Here is a 25,419-nt window from a genome sequence, read left to right on the forward strand (position 1 = left end):
AATTTAACCCTAAAGATGTTATCATCTAGCTAAGTGACACAGTGGACAAATCATCACCCCTGGACCCAGGGGGATCCCAGCCAAAACCTGGCCTCAGACATAAGACAGTCGCCCACTGTACGACCCCAGGTATGTCCCCCAGCTCCAATTTTGTTTTTTATGGTTCTCTAGGGTCTTGTATTTAAAAGTCAAATTTGCCATTCAGTTCAGGTCTTTTCATCACAAATATCTGAAAGTCTTTTTCATCAAAGTCCCATTTTTTTCTGCTGAAAGATAATGCTGAGTTTTGCTGGGTAGGTGATTCTTGGTTGTAATCCCATTTCCTTTGCCCTTTGGAATATCATATCCCATGCCCTCCAGTCCTTTAATGTAGAAACTGCTAGATCTTGTGCTATCCTGACTGGGGCTCCACAGTACTTGAATTCTTTCTTTTTGGCAGCTTGCAATATTTTCTCCTTGACCTGAGAACTCTGGAATTTGGCTTTAATATTCCTAGGAGTTTTCCTTTTGGGATCTCTTTCTGGAGGTGATTGGTGGATTCTTTAAATTTCTATTTTAGCTTCTTCTTCTAGAATTTCAGGGCAATTTTCCCTGAGAATATCTTGGAAGATGGTGTCTAAGCTCTTTCCTTGATCATGGTTTTCAGGTAGACCAATAATTTTCAAATGATCTCTCCTGGACCTATTTTCCAGGTCAGCAGTTTTTCCCAGAAGATATTTCACATTGCCCTCTATTTTTTTATTCATTTGGATTTGCTTTATTGTGTCTTGGTTTCTCATAAAGTCACTGACTTCCATTTGTCCAATCCTAATTCTTAGGCAATTATTTTCATCAGAGAGCTTTTGTACCTCCTTTTCCATTTGACTTTTCAAGCTGTTGACTTTTTTTCTCATGTCTTTCCTGCATCACCCTTATTTCTCTTTCCATTTTTTACTCTACCTCTCTAATTTTATCTTCAAAGTCCTTTTTGAGCACCTCTATGGCCTGAGACCAATTCGTATTTTTTCTTGGAAGCTTTAGATATAGGGGCCCTGATGTTGACATCTTCCTCTGAGGGTGCCCCTTGGTCTTCCTTGTTACTGAAGAAACTTTCTATGGTCCTCACCTTTCTCTGTCTGCTCATCTTGCCTTTCTTTTACTTGACTTTTAGCTCCTTAAAGTGGAGCACTGTTTCCAGGCTACAGTATCCTAAGCTTAAGAAGTCCCAGGTGGTATGATTTAAGGAGAATCAGGTTCTTCACTTGTCTGGCCTGTTCCCTGGTCCTAGATGACCCCAGACCAACCTGCCAATCAACCAGCTTTGTGTGTTGTGGTTGTTAGCTCCGACAAGCCTGTGCCCCTTCCCCACCTGGGCCACCGCTACTTGAGCCTACCTCCTGGTTCTCAGCAGGGGTGTAAAATCCAAGTTCTGCCTTAGCACCAGCATAGACCCCTGTAGTCTCCCCCCTGCCAAGGGCTCAGCCCACTCATCAGACTGTGAGCTTAGTTCCAGATGACACTGGTGCTTCAGCTGATTCAGAGGCTCTGGGGGTCTCCTTCTCTGGTGAGGACTTCCTGAGACTGGATCTGTGTCAGGGTGACTGTGGGGTTGGGCTCAACTCCTCTATCACCACAGCAGCTCCCTCCTTCTGACCTTCCAAGCCATTCTTGGTTAGAAGATGATTTCAGCACATTCTTCTGTGAGTTTTGCTGCTCCGGGCATTTTCCTATGACCTTATGTTTTTTGGAGCGATCATGTCATGAGTTCGGGAGCTCACTGCCTTTCCTCTGCCATCTTTTGTCCATGACTTCTTAATGGAGAAATAGTGAGTATATTTAATCATCTTTACTTTAGAAACAATATTGGTAATTGCATTTAACCTGAATCATTTGCATTTTAGTGTTATTTTCATTTACATTTATATAGTATTTTTATTGTTCTGATTTGTTCTTTTCCCTTGGGTATCAGTTCTTACAAATATCGTCATCCTGTAACAGGGTTAATGCCTCTCCCAACCCAAATGTAAAATATATGCTGGGCTAAGGGGGTGTAGGACATCTGAACAGTGTCATCCCTTGCAAGGGGCTTATAATCACCTACTAACTTTCAGAATTGTCTGACTCACTCAAACCTCCTTTTGCACTGGCAAGTCTAGATTCCCAGAGAAAAGTCCACCAGCACATTACACTATATATTCTCTCAGGGTGCTAAGGGTAACCCTGTTGAAAGGAAACATACATCCTCCTACTTACCACTAGCTTTTGAGCTCCCAATAATGAATGCATTTATGTTCATAGAAACAACCATTCATAATAATGATACTCTGATTTTAAAGGTAACCATTTACTTTAAGGCAAAATAAATAATTTAGCAAATAATCATATAGTAAGGAAAATGCATAAACAACAAATACATCAAAATCTTCACATAAACCCAGGACACACTCCCTGAAATACTTAATATCCAGGAAGACTGGACACACAATTAAAGGACTCTGTTAAGGAAGTTCCTGAGGGAGGGAGCGAAATGCGTGTTTTGGATAACATAGCTTTGAATTGTAGGTTTTGATATTCATTCAGAAACATCTTTACTAAAGCTTCTTAAACTGTGGGTCATGACCCCATATGGGAGTCCCTTAACTGAATGTAGGGGTTGTGAAAAATTTGGTAACCGTAAAAAGTTATGTATCCCTTTTTTATATACCTTTGTACCTGGAGTTGCATAAAAATTTCTCAGTTGTAAAGGGGTGCAAGTGGGAAAAGTTTAAGCCATGATCTATACCACATTAAAACTATTTCTCTGCTGACTGCTTGTCTGTTGGTCATTGCCTTTCTCTAGCTAGACAAATTTTCTTCTCTTATACTTGAATGTGGCATTTAGAAGTTCTTTCAATTTATATTAATTCCTAAGTGGATGTTTGTAAAGTCTTTCCCTTTAATCTTAACAAACAGTTCCCTTTAAGCCTGAGAATTGCAAAATTCATCTGGTAGGCTTTCTCTGGATTATATAGACCAACCTAGTCAGTTAATTACTAACTTGGATGAAGCCTTATCCAATCAGAAAAGAGCTCACAGAAAAACAAATAAACTCAAGTTGACATTGTGGGAAAGGTGCCTCTTATTTATCTTGTCTACCAAATCAGCAGCAGTACTTTCTTTTTTGCCTTTTTCTGCTTTTCCTTCTCAGACAACCTTTAGGTGATGCTGAAGGTCAAAAATTGAAACTCAGTCTTCATTCAGCCAGTCAGGAACTAAGCAGCAAAACCTAGGCCTTGCTCTTGGTCTCTTTAGACAGTTCTATCAAACTGTTTTTCTGACCACCTGCTGTTTATTTGTTTCCTACATGTCATTGTTTAATGTTCAACGTTAACCCCTTCACCTATCTCCTAAGTGCCTAGTACTTCTCTTTTTTGGGAGAAAAAACCCCAACATTTTCCCACCTTTCAGTGGCTCAAATTAGAATCTCCTGACTTTCAGTAACTCAGCTTTTACTATGAAAGTGTGGGTAGCTAGGTGGTGGAGTAGATAGAGTGCTGGACTTGGAATAAGGAAGAAGAGAGTTAAAATTCTACCTTAGACACTTACTATCACTCAACCTATTTCAGCTTCAATTTCCTATTCTTTAAAATGGGGATAACTATAGCACCTACTTCATAGAGTTGTTGAAAGGATCAAATACTGATAACATATGTAAAGTACTTGCAAACCTTCAAGTGCTACCATCAGAATTTAACCAAGTCAGCAAATTTCCTCTATGTAATCAATAGTCCTTTTAAAATCATACCTCAGTCTTTAAATATTTATATGATTTCTCAATTGCCCTCTAGTCCTAAAATATTATGCAAAAAGCTAAAGAAGCTTAATGCCCTTCAGATTCAATATTCTTCCATCTGATTTCATATCTTTGAAATGTTTCTTCATATACATGTTTTCCCAGTTTTTAATTGAAAAGATTCTTTATCTACCTCTTTAAGCTATAAAAATTTTTACATATTCATGGAACATTATCCTATACCATACATAATGTCATCTGGGTCTTTATGTTTATGCCACAGTTCATTTTCCTTCCAAAAACTGCTCAATCTCATTAGAAAGTTGTGGTTTTTTATATACACATTTTTAGTAGTTTTTACCAAAGCAAGATTTTTCTCCTACTCTTTTAAGGCATTAATGAACATTAGTTCATCCACAACAATTAGAATAGCTTATATAATTTAAGAGTTGAGGTATATATTTTCCCTTATACAAAAGTTCTTTTTCTGTCCTTTCCATCTCTGCTGAAAAGTAAGTTTTCTGAAGTTTTAGGATATGCTTTAGTTTTAGCTTATGACTTCCTAGTTTCTCTCTTTTTGAACTTTTGCACAATAAAATCTCATTAAAGGGAAATATGTGTAAATTTAGTTATTGTGCTGAACTGTATTCTCATGTTCTGACCCCAGATACTCATTTCTAACTTTAGAATGAAAAGATTATTCAGTAATCTGGGCTAAGAGCCAAAAGGTTGTTTGTCATCTTTGTAGCACTGACTTGATAAACAAGTTTCACAAAGACGTTCATTATTCAATATAAATTTTTATAACTATCAAATGAAAGGAAAGATCTGGTCTTTTCTGACACAATGTTAACATTACATTAATTAAAAAACAAAAAACCTTTGACCCAGTCACTGAGAATTAAAATCCTGCATATTAAACATATTTAAAATAATGTATATGAATCTTATATATTTTACCATGTGTCCCCTTAGTAGTTTTCTGGCAGAATTAGGAATATTTAGGTGTTTTGTCCTACCTATGGAGGGAAAGCTAAACTTGAGAGATAAATAGAACTAACTAAATAATTCCAATCTAAATTTTAGAGCTCATAGTATAGTAAAAAGAGCTCTGGATTTTTAGGCAGAAAGGACAGCGTTCTAATTCTGCCTCAGTCACTTATTACCTTCGTTGATTGTGAGCAAATCACCTCAACTCTTTGACTTTCAAATTCTTTGTAAAAGGAGGTGACTACAATAAATGACCTGAGTTTTAAGCTTTCACTTTCTATGATTATATAACCTTCAAGATTATCTAGTCTAACTCCTTCATTTTATAGAGGTGGGAGAGATAAAGTGCCTTACTCCAAATCAGACGTTATATATCTTAGTGACAGACCTATAACTACAACCCAAATCTCTAGCTTCTTTATATTTTCTGTGCTATTCCTTCTTCCCCACATTAAAGTATAGTGAAACTTTCACTGTTACAAAGGTCAAATCTCACCTTCTTAATATACTGACACATGATTTTAAACGGTAATTAACATCACCTATAATGTAAGGTCTATTATGTCACCTAAACCTAGGGTTTATAAATGTGAAATACTCTTATTATCATCAGTGTGGTGGAATTTTACTTATTGCTTTAGATTTTCTTGAATACATGAAGAAACAAGCTTTTCCTCCTTTGCTTACTCAAAATGCAGGATCTTGTTATTGAACCATAATCTATTTTTGGCATATATGGACTTGCTTTACATGCATTCATTGTACTTTATGTGTATTCAGTATTATCATTAAAAACTCAAAGACTAATTAAACTTTCCTCTAATGGGACAGATGTGATTTTATTACAGAATGGGGGAGGGGAAGGGGAGAGGAAGGTCCCAGAGATTATCCACAGAATTTTATAAACGTGCAGCAATAATTCATTTATATGTCTTTAAATAGAATAGATCCCAAACTTTCCAGTGACTGACAGTGGTATAAAGTGAAAGCAAATGATAGGTATTTAGGCTTCTGAGTCTTTCATTTTCCTCTGTAAATTCACATCACCATTGACTTTTTGTTTGACATTGCTATAAGATACAAATGGTACCAAAAAGAAGCTGCATTGATGACATATTTCTTACATATGGATTTACTTATGCTACTTTGGTTCTCATGCAGATGGAGGGAGCGAGGAGCCACCAGATCAGAGACAATCAAGTGTAGACTCTCGTCAAAGCCGCTCTGGGCAAGGTAACTTCTTGTTTAATTTGTCCCTGAATTCTCAATCTCTCTCTCTCTCTCTCTCTCTCTCTCTCTCTCTCTCTCTCTCTCTCACACACACACACACACACACACAGTCATTTATGTTTTTGTTCTGCCAAAGTGGTGGGTTTAAACCATAAGGGCTTCAAGTCACTTGATCAATTTGAGTTTTAATGGCATAGTCTCAATGCTTCATACTTAGAAATCTGATTTATTTGTATCATTTTTTTAAGTGTAAGGAAATATAAATGACAGAAAAAGGCACTACAAAAAATGGTATTATGGTGGCAAGCTTTGGAACATTTCATCAAAAATCTTACTAGCTTTTTAAAAAAATGTAATGAATAGTGCATGTTCTCATATGGTTGCATGTCTGAAAAAAGACTTCTGGAATGTTGTTGAAGTTAAATTTTTAAAATAATACTGCCAGTTATTTTCTAAGATCATCATGCTGTTTGGTTTCTTCACAGCAGTTTCTAAGACTTTAGGACATGGCAAAAATAATTGTTGTATATTTTTGCTGTTTAATTTTGGGGTCTTTTGCAATTATCAATAGTCATCTTACTTTCTTTTTTTTTCCTTTCCTGAATCTGTTGTTAACAAGACTTCTCAATAGTTTTTTTTCCCAATAGTTTTTTTAAGTGACAGTGGTTTGGAAGCAAATTCTCTCTCTTCTTTGCATGTGTTCCAGTGGTACCTAGGGAAATGGTAGTGATTAAAACCATTCTGAATGGTTAAAATCTTTGGGATTTTGTAAAGGGATGAGAATTGAGAACTAAAACTGATGGACGTTGCATGTCAGCAATGATTGGAGATAGTTTTGATTTTTGGTAGTCCATTCTTATAATCATGCTTAGACTTTAGAATAACATTGAAAGAAGTTAGAAAACCTGTTGGTTGTATATGTGTATCCCTGTGGCACTGCACAAAAATAAGTTCCTGGATTGTTGAAACACAATATTAATTTTTCATTTACTGATAGAATGCACATAACTCTCCTAAACCATTTCTTTCTCCAATTCCTTGACCACCTCCTGTGCTCAGTTCTTTTCATGTAACACTTCAAAGTACTTTATAGAGATCATTTCCAATTATTGAAATCCATAGGTTTTTGTTTTTTTTTCCTTAAAAAAAATCTGGCCCTAGAGAATCTTATTCTTGCAAAGCTAATAGTGGAAGGCAATTCTCTTGACTCCTATTCTGCTGTTTCAAGCTCATACTACTTGGCTCCATTAATGAGGCACACAAAAATGTAGATCTTAGCATATTATCTCTGATTCCTATTCTTACCCCCTTTCATCTTTGGTTCCATGTTCTTTCCCAATTCCTCTTTGGCCCTTTTTGTTGTCATACAGTATTCTTGACAGATTTTGGCTCCAACTACTTTTTATAAATTTGATGGTTGTAGAATAAAAAGATAATTATGGGTTCATAAGATTTAGAATTGCAAGGAACATCAGAGAGCTTCTAGTTAAACCCTTTGATTTTGCAGCTGACCATACAGAGAGATTAAATGCCTTGACTCAGCTGCTGGTGTTCTCTCCCTCCTCAAGTAACCTTGCCTCATATTTCCCTGCATACATATTGTATAAGTAGAATGTGAATTCCTTGGGTACCTTAGAGGGTGAAGCCAAGATGGTAGAGGAAAGATAGTAAGCACTCAGAGTTCCTGACAGAATCACTCCAATAAACTCTGAATAAAGCCATAAGATAATTCCTAGAGCAGCAGAACCCACAAATATTTTCAGCCAAAGATGGCTTAGAAGTTCATCAGGAGGTGTCTGCTGTGCCGGGGTTGGGAGTGGAACCTAGTCCCATGGCTTTAGCCCTGCACCAGATAAAGACTTCCAGAGCCTCGGAATTGGCTGCAGCTTTAGGTAATTCAGACCACAGTCTGGTGGGAGGGTTGAGCAGTTGGGGGACAGGGGGAAATTATAGGGGTCTCTGCTGGCACTGAGGTAGAACTCTGATGTTTTGCCCAGGGCTCCTATACAGGACACAGTCTTGAGTGGCAGTGCCAGGTGGAGGAGGGGCACAGGCAGGCCCATGCTTGCAACCAAGTTAACCAGATTTGTTCCTGGATTAAAGAGCAAGGAGCCTGTGGTTACTTAAAGACCAGAACAAAGGGCAGGTGAGCTGAGAAAGAGCCTCACCTTAAATCTTACCACCTATGGCTTGAGACCAATTAATATTTTTTTTGTGTATGGCAGTCAGGGTTGGGTGGCATGCCTAGGGTTGCTGAGTTGGTGAGCGTTTTGTGTCTGAAACCAGATTTGGGCTTGGGTCTTCCTGGGTCCAGGGTGGGTGCTTTGTCTACTTTGTCACCTAGCTGCCCCATGATGACATCTTTAGGGTAAAATTGAGGGGGGAGAGGATTGCACTGGGGGAGGGGGAAGGGGAGAGGTAGAATGGAGTGAAATCTCACATGAAAGAAGCAGGAATGGGCTTATGGAGTGGAGATATTGATGGGGGAGGAGTGGAGCAGTGAATGAGCCTCACACTCATCAGAATTGGCTCAAGGAGGGAATAGCATACACACTCAATCGGGTATCTATTATACCCTGCAGGAAAGTAGAAGGGGAAGGAGATAAGGAGGGAGGGTAGGGTCAGGGAGAGAGCAGTCAGAAGCAAAACACTTTTGAGGAGTGATGGGGTAAAAGAAGATAGAAAATAGAAACAGTTAACAATAGTAACCAAAAGAATTTTGAAGCAGAGGCAAGAGTAATGTAAGAAGATGATGTTGCTGTTGATGATTGATGAGGAATTGATGAGGATTGGTTGATAATGATGAGGAGGATGACAAAATGTGTAGTACTTGCTTTGCTAGGCTCTTGTGAAGAAAATTCTTTGTCAGGTAAATGTTATCTATTACTATTGTTACAATAATCAACCTCATGGGTTCATTGTAAGGAAATCTCTCTTTAAGGTACTATATAAATGTAATTTACTATTTTTAAAAAAGTGATGAACAGGATGCAATCAGAAAGACCTGGAAGGACCAGCATGAGCTGATACAAAGTGAAATGTACTATATACAAAATAACAACAATATTGTGAGATGATCTGCTGTGAATGACTTAGTTATTTTCAGCAATGCAGTGATCCTAGACAACTCTTAAGGTGTTATGAAAAATGCAATGCATCTTTGGAAATTTATTTTGATTTGGGGACCCTGCCTTTGGGCTGAGATTAGAAAGCCTTTAGTGCTTAGGGTCTCTTCTGTGTGGGAGGGGCTGGTGCCCCTCCCCTTCTGCTTCAGCTGAGCCAAAAAGCTCCATGGGCTGTAGAAGATGCCAGACAGTTGGGGGGAAGGGATCCCCAGCTCCCTCCACCCTGAGAGGATCTATCCAAGAGATCCCAGGCTTGTTCAGGCCAGGCTCTGGCATAGAAAATGCCGAGGTCCTAGGTGCACAGCAGGGGCACAGGCCCCTGGAGCCCTGGGTGTGGTACGCATGGGAGGCTCGAGCGCACACCCCCCACCCCCCAGCCAAAGCCCTGGCTGGCGGATTAGCTTGGTGTGTATGGGGGCTCAAAAAGCCCCGAGATTTGAATGGAGAGAAGTAAGATATGTATAGACCTGGGAGTTAGACAGCAAGAGGAAGGCCGGAGGACAAGATTGAGAAAGGGGGACTGACAAGATTAGAAGAACAGAGAGGAGGCTGACAAGATTAGAAGGGCAGCAAAGGCGGCAGAGAGCAGACTGATGGAGCAGACAGACAGAACAGGAGGCAGCCAAGAGCACAGAAGCGGTCAGCACAGGGTACAGGTGAAGTTAGTGAAAGGAGCTGAGTAGTGAAAGTGGAACATACCCTAAGGCAAGAGGCAGCTAGGGCCCTTATTGTATTAAAAAAGTTCCAGGGGCAACAGGTGGAAAGAGACACTGCAACGCAGTCAGATTGTACATTTTATTTCCCTGTATTTTTATGTTTAAATAGTATCTCATAAATAAACTCTGCTTTGATTATTTAGTTAAGAGGCTTCTTAATCCTTTGCTTATCAATTTGGGAGCAGTGTGGGGAACTTTTTAAACGGCCCATACTAAGTTAATAGCAGTCAGATATACAGTTAGTCAAAAGTCCCCAAATTAGTCCTCCAGTCATATTAGTCCCCCCAAATTAGCCCCAGTCAGTTAAAATATTTCTACACATCTACAGAGATAGGACTGATGGTATCTAAATACAGATTGAAGCATAATTTTTGTGTTAGTTCCTTTATCTGAAGTTTTGTTTTTGTCTGTTTTCTTTCACAACCTGGCAAAGGTGAAAATGTTTTGCATGACTGCTCATATATAGCTTATATTGAATTGCTTGAGTTTTGGGGGGAGGGGTGGAAGTGGGAATGGAGGAAGGAAGAGAATTTGTAACACAAAGTTTTTAAAAAATTGATGTAAAAATTTGTATTTTACATGTAATTTGGGAAAATAAAATTCTAAATATATAAAAAAGAATGTAAGTTCATTGAGAGCATGTGTTTGCATTTTAGTTTTTGTATGTCGCACCTATCACATTGCCCTGATATAAGTAAACACTTAAACAGTCTTTATTGAATTGAATTGAATTAAAATAAATTGCCCATGGCCCCATAGGTGGAAAGTAGAGCCAAGATTCCAACTTATTTCTTCTGAATGGTTGTTTCTTAATTTGAAAAGCTAACAAATGTTACTACTATTTGATTTGTATTATGCATATATTGCAGATATTTGAGGTTTTCCCCATTGTTTCAGTCTCTTTGAGAGGGGTATTTTATTTAAATAGAAAACTATATTATTTCATTTCTATAAAACTTTTTAAAAAAAACAACTTTTGCCCTAAGTTATATTTTTAGGCTTAGAGTAATTGCTTAATTTTTTCTACTCAAGTCAAATGTTACAGAAGTTAGGCTTGTTGAATCATCTAGAATATCTCTCTACCTCTGGACTTGGTCATTTTAAAAGAACCTTTAGAAATATAAGGAGAATACTGAATTTTTTAAAATATATTTTTACATCAACAAAATTTCTCCCAGTTTAAATTTTCTTTTACATTAAAAAATGCAAAGCCTGAATGTCATCAGATAATACTGTTTTCCTGAAATATGTCACTTAATCATTACCATATTTTAATCTGAAGCCACCAGAATGTTTATATCATGAAAGTAAAAGGATGCCAGAAGTCATTTATTTTCTAATCTATTTGGAATTATTAGTTATATCTATTTACTCACAAGAAAGAATATAAGACATAAAAAAGAAGCCGAAGTCAGGCATAAAAGCTATGAAACCAACGCAAGACTCAGCAACTCTAATAATAATAAAGTATAACAAGATATTATTGAAACAATATTGAGACAAAAATTACATATTCCTTTGAACTTTCTCCTCTTTTTCTAAAAGAAACAATTTGCTGGAAGCTATATGTTTCAAGCTGTTTTAGAGTTCAGATTAGTTAAGGGATGGTTACTGGAGAGAACATGATTGAGCTCCACTATGTCTTCTATAACTAGTAATTTCAGTAGCTGATCACTTACTGTAATTTGATATATTCTTGTGACTAAAAATGAGGTATTTAACATGCTTTGCAAAAAAATTTTTGATCATTTAATAATACGTTTCCAGTTAGTTCATACATAGTTAAAAGAAAATGATATTCTAGGAAATTGAGATCAAACTCATAACATCTGAACCTTTTATCTTCTGACATTTAAAATCTAATGACTAGAGATTTGAGGATAAAACTCTAACTACTAGACAGTCTTCCAAATAACCCTTAACTTAATTTAAATGTGACTGAAATAGTAAAAAAATTCAACTCAGGTACACATGGCAAATGTCACAAATTGGAATCTTGTCAACTTCAGCAAAACAAGATTTTCACATTTCAAAATGTAGTGTGGCTTTTAAGGATAATTTTGCAGTGGATAGAGTGTTGGACTTGGAGTCAGAAATAGCCTCTATCTTTCTGTTGCTCAAGTTTTCCTCATCTGTAAAATGAGGGTGATAATAGTAGCTATCTCCCAGGGTTGTTTTGAGGATAAAATTAGATATTATTTGTAAAATGCTTTGCACACCTTAAAGTACTATACAACGGCTAGCTTTTATTATATAAAGCTTCAGTATTATGTAGGAATATTTTACTATAAAGAATTAAAATAGAATAGTAAGGGGGGGCAGCTAGATGGTGCAGTGGTAAAGCACCGGCCCTGGATTCAGGAGTACCTGAGTTCAAATCCAGCCTCAGACACTTGACACTTACTAGCTGTGTGACCCTGGGTCCTGTAGGTTGGTACTCAGGTTCTCAGGGCAAGTTATTCATCATGAGCCTCTCTTTTGCCTTTTGTATTGGTGTATTCCAAGATCTCTTGTTTACAGTAGAAGCTGCCAAGTGTTATGTGATCCTTACCATAGTTCCTTAGATAAGTGCAGAATGGTCAGTTTTACTTGAACTTGACATTTGTTCTCCACAAAAAGCATTGTGCTGTTTAAACTTGTGCAATAAGAATCACAGAATTTATGGCAGAAATGAACATAGGGGCACAATAATAAAAAACTTGGTGAGTAACATTAAAAAAATGTTGACCTTGATCTTAAGAATTTGGAGTATTAATCTAAAGAAGTGACTTTGATAATTTAATATATTTTAAAAGAGAAGGAAATGTTTCATGACTATTGACAATGACCAAATTTGAGAAGAGAGTATGTTTTCATGCAGACATTATGAGGTACAAGGATAAGACATTAAAATAATCACTATACAAATTCATCGCTTTAGGAAATTCTTAAAAGATCTCTCATTTTGTCACTGTCACAACAGCTATTCTATGCCTTAACAAGTTCCTTCAAAACAAGTATTTAGGATCAAAGAGTTAGTGTTGAGGTCAACTTCAGAGCCCATCTACTACTCCAGCCCTCATTTTGTAAAGATGAGGAGCCTGAGGCCCAGAACAGTGATGGTCTTGTCCAAAGTCACAAGCATCAAAAGAAGGATTTGACCTTTCATCCTCCTGATCCAAAGTCAGCACACCTTCCGCTCTTCCATGCTTCCAAGTCTGATGATCAACTAGTTCTCTAAAAATATGCTTCTTGAGACTTCCCCCACCAAGATAGCAATTTTCAGACTTCCCATTCCCACAGCTGTCTAGCAAAAAACCAAAAATCATACCAGACTGAATAATGATTTAGAAATCCAACAGTAAACTAAATTCATTGACTTCTCCCCTCCAAGAACTGTACAAAAAAGTGAGCCAATGTCTTAGGGCAGTAGAGAAAGGAGTTCTAGCAAGGCCAGTGCAGTCAAATAGGGCTAGAGCCTCCCAGCATGACCAGTGATTGGCTAGAAACATGTGTAACTTCGAGTCTCTGTCTTAGGTGGTGGCAAGAGAAGAGCTTCCCTAAGAAAGTCCAAAGATGGCCAAAAGCTCTCTGCCAAGTCCCTGGAAGCCACTAAGAGGAGCAATCCAGTGGCTTCAGAGCCCTAAAACTGCCATGAGGATGAAATGCCATAGAAGATCCTGAAAATCTAGAATGGGAATCTGACCTCAGGAGGTAGAGATCAGTGCAAGAACCTATGTGAACCAGAATGGGATCAAGCAGGTCTGATGCCCTCTCACCCAAAAGCACTTGGTTTTTAATGGGAGGAGGGGCAGAGAGGAGGGACAGTTAGAAGTACTGGTGCCAAGAAGAGAAAAGAGGGCCAATGAAACATTTTTTTAAACTGCACAGGAGAATATAGCAAGAATTTCAAAAGGAAGTGCAGACTAGCATGAGAGTTTTGAAAGTAATATGGAATTTATTTTATTATATATATACACACACACACACACACACACACATTTACACACATATATGTATATATTTTAAAGCAAGTATTTAAAAATGAAGATTCATGGTTTCATATAAATCCTCATTTTGTGTTTTGCTTTGTTTATGGAAATTTTCATTTTTAGTTGCTAAAGTTCATGAATCACTGAATGAATGAAGTGTTATTAAAGAGATTACTATGTACCAGTAGTTGCTAACTGCTTGGGATACAAATAGAAAATTGAGACAGTTCTTATACTCAAGGTGCTCATATTCTAATGAGGGGGAGATAACACATATAGAAGCTGCAAGTCAAATGAAGAGGTCCTTGTGGTCCTTAGGGTAGGTAGATCAGCAAAGCAGATCTTAGTGCCTTTTCTTTAATTATTTAATGTCTCTATTCTAAAGGGTCTTGGGTTCAGGGTCCTGGGCTATCCCCTTCAGAATCAGAGGGGAGATGGTAGATGATGGTCAAGGTGGTTGGGTTGACTTGCCTGGCACATGTTGTTTTCTGTCTCTCCCTCAGGGTACCATGCTTTTTCTGCTATGTTAGTTTGCCTTTCCTGTGTGTAGCAGTTGCTTGGCAGTTGGTTGGGGCTGGCTAGCCCTTTTTCACACAAGGTTTTGTTTTTGTTTTTTTCCTCCCTAGGATATGGCTGTGAGGACAGGGCTAGATGCAAGAAGAGTGTTGGGGAGGGGGGGGGGGAGGCGCGGTATTGCCATTCCCAGGCTTCTATCTCTCTACTTGTTGGTGGTAATTGATCAGCAGTTGTTGCTGGTGGTAATGAGGAAGGAAAGTCCCCCTCTGCACAGTGATTTCTCCCCTCAGTTATGGCTCTGGGGGTAGGCTAAATGTGTATCTGGTGATTTGAAGCACACTGCTCTTCCCAAAACTCTTGTTCTCAAGGACCTAAGCTCTCTATCAGGATCTTAAGGGAGATGGTGGCCAAAATGGTGGTGGTACTTTGACTTGCCTAGTGCATGCTGCCCTCTGTCTTATGCTTCAGGTTGCCTGCTGTATGTGCCAGTTGGTTGGCATTTGGTATAGATGACTGGCCCCTTTACCACAGTATCCCCCAGATGATGGCTGTGAGGGCTAGAGTGGAAGCAGGAAATGGTAAAAAAAAAAAAAGTTAAAAAAAAAGGCATCTCAAATTAACTTGGACTACTACAGGCACACAGTCTGTTTCCAGATCTGTCTCTGTCTTTCCTATATAATAGAGCTTTACAGAGCTTGCTCTCTACTGGCACAACCTTCAAGAACCAGGGTCATTTTTGCAGGATGATGAGGCACTAGAATACAACTTTAAGCACATATATGTATAATAATTTTTTCCCCTGTGGGGAAGGGAGAGGGAAAATAGGCCTGTGATTTTTTTCAGATTAGAGAAGTAATAATGAACCATACCTTCTCTACTAGTGTAGATCTGTACCCTTTCCACAAACTAGTTTAAAAAGTTGCCGGGGAGGGGGGGGGCAAGCTAGGTGGTGCAGTGGATAGAGCACCAGCTCTGGGGTCAGGAGGACCTGAGTTCAAATCAGGCCTTGGACACTTAACACTTACTAGCTCTGTGACCCTAGGCAAGTCACTTAACCCCAAATGCCTCACACACACAAAAGAAAAAAGAAAAGAAAAGGTTGCCTGGGGGAAACTCAGAGGTGGTGATTTATTATCCAGCCAGATTACAAAGCCACAATGTGCCAAAGGAAAAACTTGTGTCCAAATTCTCCTGATTTCTAAGCAAGCTATGCCACTTCAAGTCTTTATTATTATTATTTAAAAAAATTTTTTTAGTGAGGCAATTGGGGTTAAGTGACTTGCCTAGGGTCACACAGCTAGTAAAGTGTTAAGTGTCTGAGGCCGGATTTGAACTCAGGTATTCCTGACTCCAGGGCCGGTGCTCTATCCACTGTGCCACCTAGCTGCCCCATAAGTCTTTATTATAATGATAAAAATGTTATGCTTTTAAATGTACAAAACATTTTCACATAAATTATATCTTACCATCTTTTGATTTTCTAGTAGGAAGGGACCTTAAGGAAGGATTTTTTTTTTTTTGTAGGAAGACCATCTATGTAGTTCAGTCCCCCTCATTTTGCAGAAGTATCTGAAGCCATGGGAGATGAAATGCCTTGCCTGAGTTCACACAAACGATAAGCACCAGAGGCAGAATGTGAACCAGGTCTTCTGCCTCCAGAGCCAGTGTTTGCTTTTATTGTACTGTGCAATAAATGATCCTTTCAACAATTCTGTGAGGAAGGCTGAACCAATATTATCATCTTCATTTTAACAGCTAAAGAAACCATGGGACTATAGGTAAAGTGATTTTTGCTTGAAATCACGTAATTGGTAAGTCGCAGAAATGGGAACAAATGTTGGTCTTCTGCTCCCTAGTTCATTTGCCTCATTGTCCAAAGCCAACATGACTATGAGTGTTTGTTTGTACCAGACAGTAGCTTGGTGGTAATGTTGGTGGTAATTGGGGAAAGGGAGTCAGATTCAAAAAACTTATCAAAAGTCCTTTGTAGATGATTGGCATGGATGCATTACAAATCTAGAGGGTTTCAGTAACAATCAAAGCATCCTTTGTAAGATCAACCAATTTCTGAGGTTTTCTTCAGAGATCACAGGACTCCTTTTCATTGGAAGATAAAGAATAACATTTTAAACCAAATACATTTCTTTGCCTTTTTAAAAATTATTTTTATTTTTGAACTTAGCAGGCAGAAATATGAACAAAAACGTTATTGACAACTACAAGTATTTCAGGATAAACGATAAAAAAGAAAGAGGGCTATATAAGAAATAATGAAGTTTTGTTACACAAATCTTTTTAGGAGTAGTAAAAAAAATCTACATATCCCAGCCTTTGTCAATCTTCACTCCCTCTTTAACTTTTGAAGACAATGGGTTTTTTTGAAGGAATGGTCTTCTTTCCCCCTATTAGGATATAAATACTTGGTCATCATTTATTTAACCCCTTCAACTTGATCATATATATGAAATTGTTTTAACATTCTTTTTTAAAACTTTGAGTTCCAAATTCTCTCCTTCTCTTCAACCCCTTCAAAACACAAGTCCATATTATCCATGTTGCAAAAGAAAACACAGACCAAAAAAAGAAAGGAAAAAAGCATGTTTTTAATCTGCATTAAACGTTCATCAGCGCTTTCTGCTTCCCTAAACTCTTGAACAGTATACCCCAGAACATAAGATATTGAATGTCTAGTTAATAGTGAAAAATGTCTAGTTAATAGTGGAATGAAGTTATGGTAGGCTGATCGTAGGAAACTCTCTTTTTCCTAAGAAAAGAACGGGAGAAAAATGTTAAATTTCAAGGTGAAAGAAAGACTCAGTACTCTGTTCTACCCAATCTTATCAGAGAAATACAACCTTTTTTGCTCGGAGTGAGGTCCAAATGGGCAGTTTCCCCTACTAATTGAAATTCTTTCTAACATAAGCAGTTTCCCTCTAAATTTTGTAGTAATCATGAAACATAAAAGAAGGTTTTGCAGCAAAGTAAAACAGTTTAGTGTTTTTTTGATTTACTTAATCAGAGTAATAGTGATGTTGGTATTGATTTATTCTCGCCAAAAACATTTTTTTCAGGGAATTACTCTGTCTTGAACCACTCTTTCTAAGAATTTCCCTTTCAATTTGGTCAAAAGTATACAAAGAAATATCTCTTGGATTAAATTGGATTAAACAAGAAGCCATTGCTCAGCTTGGACACCATAAAAAAACATAAAGTCGTTTTAGGGATTCAGAATCCCTCTATGAAATTGATTGTGTTCTCAAGGAAGACAGATAAGATCTTTGATCCAAGGGGAAAGGGACACTTCAGACCAGAACACTTGTAATATTAATTCTTAATATCTATAATACCACTGAGGCCTTAATACTAGAAATGCCTTATTGTGATAGCATAATATTTCTACATTTCCCCCTTTTTTACAGAGCACATACTAATCTCAAGCATAATCTGTTTGATAATTCCAGGGTTCTCATGTTAGACCTGCTTGTTACCTAGGTTTCATGTAATGAGGAGTAAGATATATTAATTTTAGTAGATTCAGCATAAATATGAATTTTTTTGTGTTTTAATAGTAGCTAAGTTGCTCAGTGGATAGAGGACTGGGCTAGGAATCAGGAACATCTGAATTCAATACATACACAACTGGATACAGAAATACATTTCACTCAACAGGGAAAAAAGAAGGTAAAGAAGTGAAGGGAGAGGGAGGTATTAGAGAAAGGGATTAGTCCTAAGCAAAACCAACAATAAGGATGTATAAAAATAATTATAACTGTTCTTGAGGTGGCAAAGAATGGGAATCTGAGGGGATACCCACAAAATAGAAATGTCTGAACAAGTTTTAGTGTATAAATGTGTTGTAATACTATTGTACTGTAAAAAAATGATGAAGGAGATGGTTTCAAAGACATTTAGGAAGACATGAAATTAATAGAACTACGAGAATAATTTATACAGTGAAAAAATGATAAAGACAAACATCTTTGAAAGAATTAGGTAACAATCAACCATGATTCTAATGGATAAATGAGGAAACTTACTACCCAATTCCTGATAAAGGTCAATAAAACAGAGTGAAGGTTTTTATTGTATGTGTGTATGCATGCATGCACATATATAGATATGTGTATGTTATATTATTACACATACATACATACATACATATGTCTATATGGACATGGTGAAAGCAGAATTTTGTTTTGCTTGTAACAGGTGTTTTATTTTTTCCTTGTTCTCAATTTGGGGTGGGGCATGAGAGATATGAGATGGGAGCAAGAGAAAATGGATTTTTGCTTATTTAACTTATTTTTTTAAGATCATTGGTAAAATTGGAGAAAGCAGTTTCAGTTGAATGATGATGTCAGAAGACAGACTTCAGTGTGTTAAGAAGAACAATGAGGGGAAAGAAAATGAGACACTGATTGTAGATTTCCTTATCCAGGAGTTTAGACACAAAAGGGAGAAGAGATATTGAGCCATAGTTAGAAGAGTAGATGGATCAAGTAAAAATTTTCTGAGGATAGGAAAGACATTGACAAGGTTAAATATAGGAGTAAAGAGAAACATTAAAAAGGTAAATGTGAATGAAAAATGATAAAAGCCTTAACAAGTATAAATTGCTTTATTCAAATATGAGGAAATAATGCATGTGTAGTAAACATCATCAGCAGAGATCAAAGAAAGAATCCAATTAGACAAAGCCCAGGAGTGGTTCTCTTATGTCTTGATGATCTTAAGAATGGAAAAAGAGGGAAAGAATATACTAAGACAGAAAAGAAAGGAAAGTTGAGTAAAATTATCTCACATAATCAGGGTGCATAAGTAGACATTTGTCCAAATAAGGAGATGGGAGGAGTATCTGACACTTGTACCCCATTTTCATCTGAACTAGTTAAAAGAAGGCAGAATAAACATACAGAGAGAGACACACAGACACAAAGACACAGTTAAGTACAAAAATGCATTTGACTCAACAAGGAAATAGGAAGAAGCCAGGAAATTCATTGTTGAGTTGTGTCAGTTGTGTCTGACTCTTTGTAATCCCATTTGGGGTTTTCGTGGCAAAGATACTGGACTGGTTTGCCATTTCCTTCTCCAGCCCATTTTATGTATGAGGAAACTGAAGATTAAGTGACTTGCCCAGGGTCACTCAGCTAATGTGTGAAGCCAGATTTGAACTCATGAAACTGAGTCTTTCTGACTTCGGGCCTGGCACTCTGCCACCTATCCACCCTGGAAAACTTGAGTTCAAATCCAGGCTCAGGCACTTATTAACTATATAAATCTGAGCAATTCTTTTTTTTCTTTTTGCAAGTCTTCTTAAGGGCATTCTTAGGGTAACTGACAGGCCTCAAACCTGTTGGTGATTTAGGAAAGTTTCTACCCCATGCACATGAAGTCTTCCCCCAAAGGAATGAGCAGATGAAAACAGTTTGTTCCAACAGCCATGAAGGCAACTGAAGTAGGCACTGTGGAATGCTTGGAGCTTGGTCAGACATCTAAGACACCAAGGTCATCCTCTGAATCCAGATCAATCACCAGTCATCTTGACTTTTGCCTTGCCACTGGACTTCGATGACTCTGGAAGAGTGAGGCTGACAACTTTGTGCAACTCTGCCTCACTTAAATCCAGTTCATGCATGAGTCAAGACATCACCCCTGGTGCCATTAGTCCTCATTGAAAATGAAGGCCAAACAACACACAGCATTTTTAGGCAGTCTAGAAGCAGCTGGTAGACAAGGAAGCAGATTAGGAAGTAGATTGCAAAAAATACGAGAAACGTGGAAAACAAGAAGATTCACACACAAAAATAAAATGAGACTTTTGGCCAAGATAGCCTTTTGAACTGGGCCTTTGAGTTTTGTGGTTGCTAACACTGTGTCTCAAGATGGCAGAGAAGGCAATGAAGATAAAGCATTCTCCAAAATCCAACATGGCTGAACCCTGGGAGGTAGAGCTTAACATAGAAACAGGGGAATCCAGATCAAAACCACACAGAGTTGGCCACTTCTCCCAAAATTATAGTAAGTGGTGCCACAGAGCCTTAATTCAGGATGCTGTTCCTCTGGTTGGTAGATTACAGAGTATATATGGAAGACTTTTGGTAGAAGACCAAGACCCGTTTTGTTTTTTTTTAACCTGTTAAGTAATGTAATATACTTTTCCAGCCCTCCCATGGAGGTATCTTAACAGCTCTGCAGTTTGCTACTATTTGATGGGGTAGAAGCTGGGAAAACTTGAGCTTCTTTCTAATGTGAGGGCAATCATATATATCATGTTGATGGGTCCTAACAAGGAAGCAATGACCACTTTTCTTGATATGTTAATTGATCAATTATGCCCAAATAACTGGGCAACTAACCATGACAAAAATCAAAGGCCCCCTTTCCACAAATTTCAGGGGTCCTAGTGAGGGAAATCCCAATGAGATATTCCCACTAAAGTCAAGGACAGTCCTTTCCCTGATACCCTTCCACACCACCACGAAAAAGAAGGAAATACAGCCACTAATTGGGTTCTTTGAATACTGCCAACAATATATTCCATACTTGACAATAAATCTATGGTGCTGATATGGATTGGAGTCATTGAGATTGGGAAATGACTAGAATGTGCTTGCCCAAAAGGTTTTAGATCTGAGCTCTATCTGGATCCATGCTGAACTACAACCTATTTGAAAAACAGTTCTTTACGTCTTACTGGGCCCTAGTTCTCACTAAGAGACTGACTCAAGACAGCCCAGGCACTCTCTGAACACACACTCTGTGTACCTTGAGACAGTTATAACCAATGAGAATACCTGGTAGAAACCCTGAAATATTGGCAAATTGGATTCTGGTGAAACCACTGATTCGGTTAGAACATGTTTGATATGATACAACTATTCCTAAGCATCATAAATTGATGGGCATGCAAAGCATTGCAGAATTACCATCCTTAAACCTGTTGAGTATTCCAGTAGAAGTAGTGGCATTCTGGTACCATAATAGAGTAAGGTACAGCAAAGTAAATCAGAAATTCCAATACTTCATCTGCTAGAAATTTTATAAGTATAGATGGTACTGATCACAAAAGGGGGACAAACCATTAGTATACATGAAATTAACTAAAGATAGGAATAATTATGTATTAGTACTTTATTGTGACAAAATTGGAAATTTGTCTTGCCAATTATAGGTAATGACTTCATACTAGGTACCCCCAATTCTAACTCACGTAACAATTGCTAAGCAATGCAGGGTAACTATGACAAATAACTTCAATTTCCAAGTATAGGTTAGACAAAATAAGAAATGAAAAAAGTAAAATCTGATGAGGGAAAAGTTGAAGAATCTGACATTATTGGACATTTTACTTAATACAAGCTCCAAAGCTTCTGTTTAACAAAAAGTATGTTTTAAAAAAAAGTCAAATCCAGCCTTAGACACTTGACACTAGCTGCGTGACCTTGGGCAAGTCACTTAACCCTCATTGCCCCATTTAAAAAAAAGTCAATGCCTCAAATAAGATTGAGAGGGAATTGACATACTTAGGCTAAAATTTCATTGTTGGTAGTTTGACAGAATGCTTTCAACTAGCAGAACAACTATTCCAAACAAGAATCATTCAATTAAGCTGGTATTAGCCTTGACCATCATGAACAAATACAGTATTTTACTTTAAAAAAAATGTCTAGGGGCAGCTAGGTGGCACAGTGGATGAAGCACTGGCCCTGGATTCAGGAGGACCTGAGTTCAGATCTGGCCTCAGACACTTGACACTTACTAGCTGTGTGACCCTGGGCAAGTCACTTAACCCCAATTGCCTCACCAAAAATTTAAAAAAATTGTCTAAAAGCACTTAAAAACCCTCACACACCAGTATATGTGGCAACAACTGCAGCGGTAAGAACATTTAGCGGAAAGGTGGCACCATCAAAGCATAACTAGAACAATAGATGTCAGACATCACTATGGAAGAAGTAACTTCAGAGAACTATTGAAGAACTTCGAAAAAGCTTTGTAGATTAATAGCATTGTATAGATGTCAGTATGTATCATACATAGAACACTCTATTTTCCAATTATTGCAATTTAAAAAACCAAGCAAAACAGATTTTGGAAAACAAAAGTGTATTGAAAAATCTAATTTCTCTTAATGAGCAATTGAAAGTAAGAGTCAAAGCAGCACAAAGAAAAAAATGGTTAATCAAAAAGTTTTTAACAGATGCTTGAGAAGTGGAGAAATTGGGAGAGAAACACCCAAAGAAAGAGAATGTGGAAAATTTCTAATCTTCCATATGGTCATAAGAAGTCTTACAGAAGAAAAATGCAAATGAGATCAAACAAGAAACAGTTCATACATCATTAACATCGTAAACAAAACAGTTATGTCAGTACAGATGAATAAAACACTAGATTCTCTGCAAAACTAGAAGACTATGGTGCCAGTTAAGATCCATAATTTTGGCTTAAACATTTAACAGTTGTATGAAAATTATCTTCATTTGCTTTCTCAGACTAAGCCTGATCACACCTTTCTTAATGGAAGGTATCACTTACTAAAAGATAAAAACACCAACTTTTCTTCAAAACATAGTTCAGTTACATATTTTTGTTTGTTGTACAAAGGATTCACAAACTTTATCTTACAAAAATGCATAAACACATGAAAGAAAAAACATCTGAAGAATAAAATGCATATGCAATCAAGTCCCAGTAGTGTAAGGAGCAACTTATTATTGATTCAATAATTATTGAACAAGTCACACTAAAGCACTATAACCTTTATACTTCCTTTATTATCACAAAGTCTTTACTCTCATTTCCACACTCATGGTTTATTCATTTATTGCACATATGTAAAATAGACCCAAGTATACAGGGAACAGTAAGCTACTTGATATACTCATTGAAAATTGTTCTCTTAGCCACCAACAAAGTTATGTCAAGGAAAATTAATGTAAAATGTGACTTTTTTTTTTCAGGAAGACAGTTTAATTTTATTATGTTCTCCCTAGTCTAACATCTGTTATCATCTCTCCTAAATTTAAATATTTGGCTTACAACTTAGAGGAGCCAAGCCAAAAATATCTTATTAAATATTAAATATACATGTATGGTATCAAGCTATATGTCTTCACTTAAAACAAAAAAACTCCAAAACCTACATTAGACAGCTGTCTTAATCAATCCACAAGCATTTATTAAGTGCTTATGATATGCCAGGCACTGTGCTAAGTGTTAAGGTTACAAAAAAATTCAAAACCACAAAAACAGGCCCTACAATCAAGAAGCTTACATGAGTAAGGCACATGAGTGGGAGGGCATTCCTAGGATGGGGCATAGCAGGTGCCAAGACAAGGCACTGGGAGATTGATTATTTAAAGAACAGCCACATGGCTAGTATTGTTGGATTGTGGAGTATATGGAAAGGAGAAAAGTGTAAAAATAATGGAAAACTAGGAACAGGGAAGGTTGTAAAGAGCCTTAAATGTCAGAAAGAAGACTTTGTATTTGATCATGGAGGTAACTGTGGACCAGTGGAATTTAATGAGCAATGGTGAGACATCTGAGTAGAGGATGGATGGAAGTGGGAAAAGACTTGAGGGATGGAGCCCTATTCCAAAAATATATCCATAATCTATGGAATCTTTCCCTAACAATATCCAAATTTAATTTAGACTCAATAAATGTAAAATTCTGTGATTATAAAAGATAAAGCCTAAAGACATTAAATTTAAATATGGAGATGAAGCTGAACCAATAAGTAAAGAAGATATTTGCAAATAATTTCATCTCCTCTAGTCAAGACACCTTGTCTTGAAAGACACAGAAAGCTGTGTCTGTGTATATTGAGCTTGTTGGCATCCTGAAATCAAAGTTGAGTGAGAAGAATATATTTAAAATAGTGAACACCTATGTAATAAGAACCTTCATGTGCTTTCTCAATTCTAAAATGTACCATTGTAGAGTTGGAAAATATCTAACAAATATGCATGATATTTGCAATATTTATGGAGGGCATGTTATTCAAAGAGATATTTACAGTTGAACACTTGAATACAATAAAAGATGAAGAGAACTGATCGTTATAATCCAAGAAAAGCAGATTAATAACATACAGAAATACTTTTGGAACAAGCAGACATCACTTCATCAAGCATTAGTAAATGCCAACAAGAGATTATATTTGTTGAATCTGTCTAATGTAACTGAAGAATATCAACAGAATCAATTTTTAAAAGGTGAAAGAAGAGGACCTAACAGTACCAGATCTCAAATTGTATTACAAAGCAGTAATCATCAGAACAATCTGGTAGTGGATAAGAAATAGTGGTTGAACAGATGAATAGATTAGCTACAAAATAGATAAAAGTAATTGAGCACAGTAACCTAGTATTTGATAAACCCAAAGATGCTAGCTGTTGGTGCCAGCTATTTGACAAAAACTTCTGGGAAAACTGGAAAGCAGTCTGGCAGAAATTATCCATAGACCAGGGCAGCTAAGTGGCGCAGTGGATAAAGCGCCGGCCCTGGATTCAGGAGGACCCGAGTTCAAATCCGGCCTCAGACACTTGAAAACTTACTAGCTGTGTGATCTTGGGCAAGTCACTTAACCCCAATTTCCTAAAAAAAAAAAAAATTCTTACTTAAAAAAAATAATAAAGAAATAAATTAGCCATAGACCAACATCTTACACATATGCCAAGATAAACTCAAAACAAGTACATGATTTAGATATAAAAGAATGATGTCATAGGCAAATTAGGGGAGCATGGGAAAATATTACCTGTCAGAGGTATGGATAAGGGAAGACTTCATGACCAAATAAGACAGAGAGGATCAAAGGAGGTAAAATTGATAATTTTGATTGTATTAAATTAAAAAGGGTTTTGCATAAATAAAACCAGTGTAACCAAAATTAGAAAGAAAGCTGAAGGACCTAGGGTATTTTTTACAGTAAATTTCTCAGCTATAGATCTCATTTCTTACATATATAGAAACTGAGCCAAATTTATAAAAAGAAGAACCATTCCCCAATTGATGAACTAGTCAAAGGATATGAACAGGTAGTTTTCAGAAGAAGAAATCAAAGCTATCAATAGTCATAAATAAATGTTCTAAATACCTAATAATTAGAG

General features: G+C 37.1%; 1 protein-coding gene across 9 annotated transcripts in view; it reads left to right on the forward strand.

Annotated features, from left to right (window-relative positions):
* Window positions 1–25,419, forward strand: part of TANC2 (tetratricopeptide repeat, ankyrin repeat and coiled-coil containing 2) — a 558,975-nt gene that overhangs the window by 180,517 nt on the left and 353,039 nt on the right. For all 9 annotated transcript variants that reach the window (XM_044000435.1, XM_044000439.1, XM_044000440.1 and 6 more), the window contains one exon: window positions 5,903–5,974. In XM_044000435.1, coding sequence (XP_043856370.1) covers window positions 5,903–5,974 — 72 coding nt within the window. The remainder of the gene's footprint in view (window positions 1–5,902; window positions 5,975–25,419) is intronic.

The sequence above is a fragment of the Dromiciops gliroides genome, chromosome 4, assembly GCF_019393635.1.
Source record: "Dromiciops gliroides isolate mDroGli1 chromosome 4, mDroGli1.pri, whole genome shotgun sequence".
Lineage (NCBI taxonomy): Eukaryota > Metazoa > Chordata > Mammalia > Microbiotheria > Microbiotheriidae > Dromiciops > Dromiciops gliroides.